The sequence below is a fragment of the Spinacia oleracea genome, chromosome 3 (genome assembly GCF_020520425.1).
Source record: "Spinacia oleracea cultivar Varoflay chromosome 3, BTI_SOV_V1, whole genome shotgun sequence".
Lineage (NCBI taxonomy): Eukaryota > Viridiplantae > Streptophyta > Magnoliopsida > Caryophyllales > Amaranthaceae > Spinacia > Spinacia oleracea.
Window position 1 is genome coordinate 15,428,193 of NC_079489.1, and position 10,708 is coordinate 15,438,900.

Sequence of the window (10,708 nt, forward strand, 5' to 3'; positions counted from 1 at the left end):
CCGTGCATACAACCCGAATTTCGCATCAAGTATTCAAACCGATAACCATATAGTTACCGTTACATCTATTTTTTCGAATCGGATATCGGACCCAGTTTCGAATTTTTGATTTTTCGGATACTTTTGTCAACCCTTGTAGCCGGCTGGTGGGTAGATAAATGTCATTGTACATTAAAAAGAAAATGTTTCTTTTATTAATAGCGTGTTGCAAATATAATACAGAATAACATTTCCAAAATAGAGAAACTCATGTTGTCCATTATTGTAACATTTCTAACACCCAGTACGTACGCTAGCTCTATAAATAATTCATCATCTTCGTTGCACCTACCATTGCAGGGTTTGCACCCGCTGACCCGCCAGTTTCACGTTTCTTGATTAATTTAATAATGATATTATATAATATGCCATAATACGAGGATCAAATTGAAGAGAGAGAAGATAAAATATAAACAAGTAAGCTAGCTAAGAGAGAAATTAAGAGGGATTAGAGAAAATATGGAGGCGCCATTGCTGATCAACGGCGGCAACACTAAGAGGTTGGAGGCGGAGAACGGAGACTATGCGGCGGTGAAAACCGTAAGAGAGGCGGTGTCGGTGTTTAAGGAGGAGTCGGGAATGCTATGGAAGATAGCAGGTCCATTAGTGTTTAACATACTTTGTCAGTACGGCACTGGTTCTCTTACCAACATTTTTGCAGGACATATTGGGGAGCTTCAGCTTTCTGCTATTTCTATTTCCTTGTCTGTTATTAACTCCTTCGCCTTCGGATTCCTGGTCTTTCCTCTCTCTCTCTCTTTTCACTTTTCCTCCCTCCTTTTTTTTTTTCTAATTTAACGAGTTAAGTAAGGTTTGTTAATTGTTGTTGTTTTCAATTATGATTAACATTAATTCTAAGGAAATTACGGTATTTACAACCTTAAAACACAATACTTTTGTATTACACAAATCTATACTAATATATTAAAAGGCGTTGAGAAAAATGTCTATGTGTCACGTAGTACGTACTCTTCCCTTTTCGCCACATCATTCACTCATCAAATGAATGGCATATCATAAACAACCAAAAATCAACACGTACAATGAGGTCCGAACTCTAGACCTCAAGTGTGGATGATAACCTTCATTACCATCTTAACCAACAACTAATTGTGGTTTATCTCTTCACATTAATTTATAAATGAATGTTAACATGAAATCTAAAAGACTAAAACAACTAAATTTTATTTGACTTTTTATTTTCTATGGACTATTTTGGGGAAAAAAACGATATTAAAGAATTATGACAACCATGAATAAACATGATATCATAAGTCTCATTAGCTTCAACTACAGAAATGCTTTGCATGGCTGCATATATCTAATTTTGTGTAATTTGAATCACTTAGTTCCACTAGAAAACAAATTATACAAATTGTAACATGATGTAATTGAAAAATTATTTCTCATGATAAACAACGTAGTGTGTTTGTGTAGTTGACGAACTTGATGGATGTTTTTCACTTTATGGTATACATGTGTTTTATCAAATATCGAGCTCAAGAAAAATCTAAAATTTTAACTATTTAATGTAGCAATCGGGGCATCGCACGAGCCACACACTAGTTATTTTTTAAATGTGGTGTACAATAAATATTGTATATCGAATTGAAAGTTAAGTTAATATACAAAGTTACACCTGTATAATGTAAAAATTATATATACGAAATATTTTTAGTGATAAAAATTTCCCACTTTCATAAAAATTATCCTTCCATAATCACAAATAATGTACCAGCAACACCTTTTGCTTGAGTTAAAAGTTAACAAAAATTGAGTAAAAGTTAACTCGATATACAATAAATTTATTGTACCAGCAACACCTTTTGCTTGTGTTTTGTTTGCAAACGCATGTCACAAATAAACTACTCTCTCCGTTTCTTTTTGTTCTTTACGTTTGGTCTTTTGCATTTTATTAACCACTAATTAATGTGCATTGAGATTCCTTTTTTTATTTATTTAAACAAGGAAAATTACGTTTATTTTTAATGTTTTCACTCTTATCAAAATTATGATATTGGGAAAATGAGAAAATTTTAATGTCCCAAAGAAAAATGTGAGAGATTAAATGACCCAATAAATTTAATTTGTTAAAATAATCATTTGACACAAATTTTGATAGAATATTAAAGCATTTATGTGATAATATAAAAGAAAATGTAAAAAACATTTCGAGACACCCAAAAGAAAAACGTAAAGAACAAAAAGAAACGAAGGGAATAGGTGTCTTAATGATTGATGTTAAATCAAAGGGGATTCAATTCCCTATAGCTGCACATTTTTTCATTTACATTTGATATAAAAAATCTCTCCACTAGTTTTCTTGTTTGTATTAAATTATACGTAGTAGTTGTTTAAACAAACAAATGAATTCATGTGTTTAAAAAGTTGGTTTTTAAATCAATGATATCTTGACCTAGTGCTTAACATTGAGGGTCTGTGAACAATAAATCTTTAATATTTTGGTGTAAAAAAGTGGCTAAAGTGGTATTAAATATTTTAGTGTAAAAAAGTTGCTAAAGTGGTATTAAAATTGAAACTTGTGAATTGATTTGAAAAGATTTGACATGAAATGAAGGGTTTAGAGTTTTTTTTTTTTTTTGGAAAGATCGTTTCTCAAAGTCACAAAACTCATCTACTTGTTTTTTACTAAATTCAAGGCCACTTGTACCACCTCAGAGTGATCCTGTAACATAAGAAAATAAAAACTCGATCAAGTTCAATTGTAATTTGTTTTAATGTTATTGTAATAGAACACGTGTACCACCAAGTTGTTAGTTATCATTTGAATTTCGTATTATCATGTTTGATTTTTATTACGCGTGTCTGGAAATTTCAAACCCTTAAGCATCGAATCTTGGTACCGCCACTAACCAAATCGTTACAGTATTTCGTTGTTACTTGATTTGTCAGCTTATCAAGTAGTAAAATATATTTTTGGAAATTCAAAAGTGTATTAACTAAATAAATAACTGTTTAAAAAAGGGCATTACAGAGGTGTGGTGGAATTCGAACATGTGATCTATTATACACTAGGCTTAGGCCTCATTGGTTGTTGTTCTAACATTGTAGCTTGGTATGGGGAGTGCGCTTGAAACACTATGTGGACAAGCCTTTGGTGCAGGACAAGTTCATATGCTTGGAATTTACCTGCAACGTTCCTGGATCATCCTATTACTCAGCTGTCTTCTACTTATGCCGATTTTCATCTTTGCTGCACCATTGTTAAAGCTTCTTGGACAGGACCATGATGTAGCTGACCTTGCCGCACAGTTCACCATCCTTACTATACCTTCAGTATTTGCATTAGCCATCATATTTCCTACTCAGAAGTTCTTACAAGCACAAAGTAAGGTTGATGTAATGGCTTGGATCGGTTTCCTTGTTCTAATCGAACACGCTGTGCTTCTATGGCTTTTCATATCTGTCTTCGGATGGGGTCTAGAAGGGGCTGCAGCAGCTAACAACATCGCAAGATGGGTAACTGCAATTTCCCAAGTTGTGTATGTATTTGGTTGGTGTAAGGATGCTTGGAAAGGCTTCTCATGGGCTGCTTTCAAGGACATGTGGGCTTTTGTTAAGCTTTCAGTTGCCTCTGCAGTCATGCTTTGTCTTGAAATCTGGTACATGATGAGCATAATGCTTCTTGCTGGTCATCTTCCAAATGCTGTCATTACTATAGGTTCCCTTTCTATCTGGTCAGTTTCAGAACCTCTCTGAGTTATGACGATTTTCTTGCATGCATGTCATTGTTGGGAAGATCAACACTTGTGTTACATATTATTGATAAATGTTGCTGTTTTTATTTATGTTTCAGCATGAATGTAAATGGACTACAAGCTATGATATTCATCGGAATAAATGCTGCTGTAAGGTAAAGACATACCCATGGATATTCTGAATTGATCATATACTTTTAGAAGTTATAATTAAGTAGCTTTGGTAAGTTATCAATTCTGAAGGGGTTTTTGTTACTGTACGCATTAGTGTCCGTGTATCAAATGAGCTCGGATTCCAGCATCCAAGGGCGACCAGATATAGTGTGTACGTTGCAGTCTTCCAGTCTCTCATCATCGGGCTTTTGTGCATGGCGCTTATCCTCGTTACTAGGGACTACTTCTCTGTTATTTACACTGACAGCAAGGAATTGCAACAAGCAGTTTCTAAACTAGCCTGGCTTCTTGGTGTGACAATGGTTCTTAACAGTGTTCAGCCTGTCATTTCAGGTATTTCTGCAATTCCTGCTATCTAAATTGTGACATTTTCTTGGACACCCTGTACTTGAGTACTCCATGATTCAATAATTAGTTTCTTTATGATGTGATATTTTGTAGGAGTTGCCATTGGAGGAGGGTGGCAAGCAACTGTCGCTAATATAAACTTGGTGTGCTATTATGCTTTTGGGCTACCTCTTGGATACATTCTCGGCTATGTTGCAGATTTTGGAGTAATGGTACTGAATATATGTTCCTTTCTATTTGTACTTAAGAATATATTTGTTCAGTAATCCCAAGTTCTGAAAAATGGATCCATGAATGACAGGGCTTATGGGGCGGTATGATAGCTGGAACCCTCTTGCAGACATTCATTCTACTCTTCATCCTTTACAGAACTAATTGGAACAAAGAGGTGAGCATGACAGAGCTTTCAGTTACTTTGTCCTGGTTTTTTTTTTTAGTTTGGTTTGCCATAATTCTGAGATAGTACTTCGCCATTATGAAGTTGTATATGGCGTTCTGCTATGTTCTTCAGACTTGGCATTCAGGTATTTGATAGTTATAGTGGTAGGAGTCCAGCTATGTTACTGATCAGCCATTTTTTCGAAAAGTCTTGCATGTTTTAACTCCAGTATGTTGTAATTGAAGAGTTTGAATACTCAACTTGTAGAGTATGCTGGTAATAGACATCATAATAAGGCCAAGGCGGCTTACTTCTGAACAAAACTCCATATTAGTTATGCAAAAGCATTCGAAATAGAAAAGAGTCATGACTGTCGCTGCCTCCTGCATTATATACAGGTGGAGGAAACAAGCAGCCGCATGCAGAAGTGGGGTGGGCAGGACATGAATGCAGATAACATATGAAAAACTATAATTTGATGATAATGCTGAATCACCAACCAAGTCTCCATTGTTTGAGCATATTTTAACCTTTTAAAGTTCAATGAAATGTGTGCTTGCTTCTCTAAAAGCCCCAGCAAGATTGTAAGTAGTTCTTTGTTTTGCTGTAATTCTGTTATTGATGATTTGCAACTGTTGTATTCTTGTTATGACTTGGATTCCAATTTTAGTCAAGTGTAATGATACAAAGTTAACACATATTGGCAAGGTATTGAATCAGTTTTTCTTTAAAAAAAAGCTTAAATTAAGGTCCTACCGAGACTTGAACTCAAGGTTAACTCATATAGGCAGGGTGTTGAATCACTTTTTTTTCAAAAAAAAAGTGAAAAATTAAGGTCCTACCGAGACTTGAACTCGGGTTACTGGATTCAGAGTCCAATGTCCTGACCACTAGACCATAGGACCGTTTGTTGCTAACTTCTGTGAGTGCTGTCTTAAATACCTGTAGTATATAACTGGGGCATGCTAGATAAAGCATGAACATCAAGTATTAGAAACATTTATCAACTATTATCTTGATTTTGAAAAAAAATGTCATTTATTACCTAGTTTTCCAACAAGCAGCGCTAATTACACTTAAAATCATTTTAATACCTGATAAAAAATTTAATCCAACCCCAATTTTCGATGCAAATTTGAAGTATTTAGCGTGAACTTCTATGAATGAAGTAGTATCGATGCAAAATTGAAAATGGTTTCGACTTTAATTATAGGTAAAAAGGAAATCACATCTTGTTCCGGGTGTGGAACTGGGAGGACGTTCCGGAGTGCCTTGGCCCTGTCAAGCAGAGCAAACGTGAGCTAACCTCGGGGGTTTAACCGAGGAAACCCCCTCCGATGCCTAAGTCAGCAAATAGGTAAGAAGTCTTTAGAGAGGGAATATAGAGAGAAGGTGGAGCAAGTACCGTGTGTAAGAATCCGTCCCATCATGAATGATGTGGGTGCTATTTATAGGCGTACTATTCTGTACTTTGGCCTACTCAGATGCCGCCACGTGTATGACGGCGATGTACTTTATTCCTTGTCGTTGTCGTTTAGCCTGCAGGTCCCTTCTTGGACTGATGCAGCTTTGCCTAGCTCTGCTCTGTGTCTTTACACGTGATCTGGGGAGGTTTGATCTGCCTGGGCTGCATATACTTGGCTTGGGGTTTAGAGTCTTTCTTTGACTTGGGCGTGCCCTGGGTGTCAGGGTTTGCTCTGTCATTGATGTTCTGCCCTCTCTGGATATGATCCCGTACAACTAGTCCCTCAAGAGTAGAGCTGACCTTTTAAGTCAGGTTTGCTCTTCTGTCCTTGATCTGGATATGACCCCGTACACATCTTGACTTTTAACATCAATGTAAATTGAAAATTTGTCATACATAATTGTTTTATTATATAATAAACTATTTGGGCTCAAACTCCTCTAATTTATATGAACAAGAACATAAACTGATAGTACTCTGCTCAGCTCGTTTGCACCCCTACATGGAGCGTTACAAATCCGTTACCTTATTCCCAGAGTTACTGCTAAAACTGATAATCCCTTCCTCACAACATTGACTTTTCTGGTTAACGAATTTATTAATCGTGGTTAATAATTAATATCATCTGGTAATCCCTTCCTAGACTCACCCTCTTATTACCTGTTTTCTCTAAGAGCATGGATGGTAACCAACACAAAGATGGAGATCGAATGCGTCATCCCAAACGTAGTCATTAATGAGTATTAAAAATTCAACCCATGATTATGTTAATAATGCAGTCTCTAATCTGTATAAAAATATATAACATCCGTGTTCTTCGGCAGAAAGTTTGAATAATTATTTTGGTAGGTTAAGTTGACAAAGCAAGGTTGATATGAAATGAAATCAGTTAGGTGATATTATACCATAATACCAAAGAATATGCCAACAACTTAAGATTAATCAACACCACTTGCCAGATTAATCTGGCCAACTAAACATCAAATGATTAATTCTTATACTTACGATTCAGATTTGTCAATCTAACCAAAATATTCTGATATCAATAAGTCAGAGACGGGATTCGCAAGTTTACTAGAGTCAAAAGCCCAAAATCTAAGTTTAATACGAATCTATTTCAAGTAAGAATCTGTCAGCTGCAGCCTGTAGCCGTATCTCTTAATCAACTCTCCCGCAAACAAAGCTTCAAGATCCACACAAGCTGGATTTCAGCGAAAAATGCTGACAGCAGCTTAACTCAAACCAATCCAGATCCCGGTCTTCTGTCTCACTATGGCTCGTCTCATGTTCCTTCTCTTCTAGTTTCGCCGCATCCATCAACATAAAACTCGTAACTTCAAGGTCACGGGTTTATGGTGTCATTTGTTAGTACAAAGGCAGATTAATACCGCATCAGCTAGGTTAGTACTATCAGATCACTTCGGGTTAGTCTGAGTCTTATACTCTTATGAGATTCGAAGTAAGATGGGACTCAGAGTTAGGCAAGTGTCCTACTGATCATTCTAATAGACACAAAATTAACCATGAAGCAGTTATATAGCTAAAATATGACATGAACAGAACAAACTCAGGTTGCAACCACATCTGAGTATTGGGGATATGTTAGCTACTACAGAAGTACAGAGAACTACTAATTGGCTCGATTTCAAACTATTTTAAGCTATAAGACAAGTAAGGAACCAACCAGCAATTAGGCATTCCGGGTCTCCATCACCCGGCTAGAACAGCCACTTCATGTTAGTGTACCAAACTTCTGCAAGAACACATACAAAGAACAACTTGAGAAAATATCTCCAATTCACCAACCAAGTTATGTGGACAAGAATTTTAGATGGAACAAGTATGACAAGGCAAACCACGCCACGGATATGAGTTTGGGAGATGGACAAAGACACCTCCGCTAGAATGCCAAACTTCGAAAGCAAGTTGCAGTAGACCGACAAAAGAATCATCAAGAGTGCTCATCTTCAAACGTAAGAACAAGTTAGTAATCAGTCGTATAAACAAAGTAAGCACGTAGTTTTGCCATTGTCGAAAAACCAACTTGCAAATGACAATAGTGATTTTCATGTTAGATTGGATCCGTATTGGCATTCATCATCACATCAGATAACCATTCACCAGACAGAGATAATCAAAAGGATTGGCAATAAACCAAGACTGATTATCAGACTGATTGTCCAATAGAAGGAGTTACCTCAGCAATGCAGAGGTCTCTAAGAACAGCTGCAATGGCATACACTGCATAAGAATCGCAGTAGAATAAGCAGATAGAAATATAACAGCAGAACAACAGTTGCAAATAGACCAAAATAGTGATTAATGAAGCTAGTTTTATTCAATTTCCATCTCTTTTATTTCATCTATCATTACAAATAATTCACAGGCTAACATCTAAGTTGAAGACTAAATGTCAGACCATCATCGGTTAGTTGAATCATCTCAGACCTGACACGGCCCTCTTCTCAAATGGTTCTGAATCCATCTTGTTCAAAAATTCAGTCGCAAAGTTCTAAAGTTTGGCGGTCCTGGCATGCTCATCTTCCCATTCAAAGATCCATTTTGATCACGAAAGTTGAGAATATTCATCTTTTAGGGAAAATAAGACATCCTTCATCCTTGACTGATCAAATCAGTCGACGCCATTGCAATCTAGCTGCATAACTTGACAGTACAAGCCACGGTCTGAGCCCAAAACTTAAGCCTCGCTTTGACATCTTCAGGATGGTCACCTAAACAAAGGAAAGCAAACAAGGTAAGGCACAGCACAATGTGAGCAAAGAATAGATATGAAAACTACATAATTAGGTCAATTAATTTGCAATTTTGCCAACTCATGCCTAACAAACGCCAACTATTAACAGCTGAAAAAATCACAAAATCCAATACACAGCAATAACAATGTGAAATGATTATTGATTGGTTTCTACTTAGTCTGCAGATAACATGTGCATACAATCAAGTCTTTCGTTCTTGTAACAAATTTGTCAGCACAGATCATGGAACATCTTGAATTCGAATAATCTAAAGTTCCCCTCGATTAGCTCAACCTATTTTAATTAAAAATTTGCCACAGAATCAATCAGATCTACTCCAAATTAATAATCTAACCCAAATTACAGTGATTCTGAACATAAACACACAAATATATAGGCTCATCATTAAGTGATCATTTGTCCTAAAATTGATCAAAATCGATCTTGAATCCGTCAATACTACCTCCGTCCAATTTATCTTCACATTACTAGTTAAAATTATACCATGGATTTAATCTACAGCTATTAGTTCTAAACCAAAGCAAAACAATTCTCTAATGAATTAATCAAATTATAAACCAGATCACCAAAAACCAAGAAAATCCAAATCAAGACCAGATCATAAAACAAAGATAAAATCAAACCCAGATCAACAAAATTACAAAAAAAATAAAATCAACTCACCAGGACTAGAGATCTTCCAGGTAGGCATGGGACTGGAACTTTCGGAACCGGAAAACGAAGCCGTATCAGAAGAAACACCACCGGAACCACCTCCCTGGTGGAGGTGATGTTGTTGATTAGGATGGTCATCTAGAAACTTCTGAGACATAGAATAACAAAGCTCCAAAGCAGGCAAAGTATTACAAAGTTCAGGGATTTCATCATAACTAAACCCAAACCCTAAATCCAAACAACCCTTTAACTCATCAAGATCATCATCCGTTAAGCTCTTTGTTCTGGGCAAATCATCGTCTTCTACATACCCTTCTAAACATACTTGTGGGACCCTCTTTTTGGGTTTCCTGGTTTTGGGCTTTGGCTTATAAACAATCACCTCTTCTTCTTCATATCGTTGTTGTTCGGAGGTAGGGGTTGTTTGGGTGGTGATTAATTGTTTTTCTTGGGAATCAGATTCTGAAATATAGGCGGCCATTGTTTTTTCAAAAAACAAATTCTTCTTCTCTCTCTCTCCTCTGGTTTTTTTTCTCTCTTCTTTTTGTGTGTGTTTGTGAGAAGAAAGAGGGGAAGGCGAAGGGGTTATAAAGGTAGGGGCTTTTGCGTTTTAGTCCCTAAGTCGGTCACGACAGTAAGGACGGCTATTTTTTTATTTTGCAATGATGCCCCTTGTAGTTGTATGTGGACAAGGAATAGCCGTAAAACCTACGAGTATTAATTTCACTCCAATGGTCTAGCTATTAGCTTGAAATTTTTATAAACTTTAAGCTAGTCCCTAATTACAATCATTGGAGATGCTCTAACTTCGTTCCTTAATATTTTTTGCCATTAAATGCAATATTTAACTATTTATATATTAAATTTCTTATGTGGAAAATTTATAAAAATTTGATATTCTGAAAATACATAACGAGACTACTCTAATAAAATCTTAGGGATGATAACATTTTGATGTTATATAACATTGATAATTTACGGTCAAACTTTTCATGCTTTGTACACATATTTCAAGGCGTAAAGAACTTTCAGAAACGGAGGTAATACTTCCGTTTTCGCTTATTTGGACATTGACCCTGTTTGGTTAGGAGTTGTTAGTTGGTTTAACTAGTTGTTTGCTGTTACGAGTAGTTGTTTATATTAGCTAGTTTGA

General features: G+C 36.1%; 2 protein-coding genes and 1 non-coding gene across 12 annotated transcripts; 1 reads left to right on the forward strand and 2 right to left on the reverse strand.

The window, feature by feature from the left end:
- Positions 1-316: 316 nt before the first annotated feature.
- On the forward strand, positions 317-5,370 carry LOC110789079 (protein DETOXIFICATION 35-like). The gene is made up of 7 exons (XM_021993725.2): positions 317-777; positions 3,112-3,737; positions 3,857-3,913; positions 4,027-4,265; positions 4,374-4,492; positions 4,582-4,668; positions 5,058-5,370. Exons 1-7 carry the CDS (start codon positions 499-501, stop codon positions 5,121-5,123), a joined length of 1,473 nt encoding a protein of 490 aa, XP_021849417.2. The 5' UTR covers positions 317-498; the 3' UTR covers positions 5,124-5,370.
- A 122-nt stretch (positions 5,371-5,492) lies between these two features.
- On the reverse strand, positions 5,493-5,564 carry TRNAQ-CUG (transfer RNA glutamine (anticodon CUG)). Its single transcript has one exon. It is a non-coding gene; the product is annotated as a tRNA-Gln (tRNA).
- A 1,435-nt stretch (positions 5,565-6,999) lies between these two features.
- LOC110789089 (uncharacterized) lies at positions 7,000-10,123 on the reverse strand. 10 transcript variants are annotated; one of them, XR_008930008.1, is made up of 5 exons: positions 9,565-10,123; positions 8,544-8,856; positions 8,322-8,365; positions 7,981-8,089; positions 7,000-7,877 (listed from the first exon to the last, which is right to left on the reverse strand). XR_008930008.1 is itself a non-coding variant. In XM_056838892.1 (4 exons), the coding sequence occupies exons 1-4, from the start codon at positions 8,607-8,609 to the stop codon at positions 7,843-7,845; spliced, it is 225 nt and encodes a 74-aa protein (XP_056694870.1). In that variant the 5' UTR covers positions 8,610-8,774; the 3' UTR covers positions 7,000-7,842. The 10 variants fall into 10 exon arrangements, 2 of the variants coding, with proteins under 2 accessions (XP_056694870.1, XP_021849429.1); XR_008930009.1 differs by having other exon boundaries at positions 7,000-7,458; positions 7,809-7,877; positions 7,981-8,365; XR_008930005.1 differs by having other exon boundaries at positions 7,000-8,089; positions 8,573-8,856.
- Between the last annotated feature and the right edge of the window lie 585 nt (positions 10,124-10,708).

Excerpts from the sequence above, each read along its gene's own strand:
- LOC110789079 (XM_021993725.2), top strand. The coding sequence starts at position 499 with ATGGAGGCGCCATTGCTGATCAACGGCGGCAACACTAAGAGGTTGGAG. Across the intron at positions 3,914-4,026 it reads GGAATAAATGCTGCTGTAAG|TGTCCGTGTATCAAATGAGC; the intron begins GTAAAGACATAC and ends TGTACGCATTAG. Across the intron at positions 4,266-4,373 it reads TGTTCAGCCTGTCATTTCAG|GAGTTGCCATTGGAGGAGGG; the intron begins GTATTTCTGCAA and ends GATATTTTGTAG.
- LOC110789089 (XM_021993737.2), bottom strand. The coding sequence starts at position 10,036 with ATGGCCGCCTATATTTCAGAATCTGATTCCCAAGAAAAACAATTAATC. Across the intron at positions 8,857-9,564 it reads CTGGAAGATCTCTAGTCCTG|GTGACCATCCTGAAGATGTC; the intron begins GTGAGTTGATTT and ends TCCTTTGTTTAG.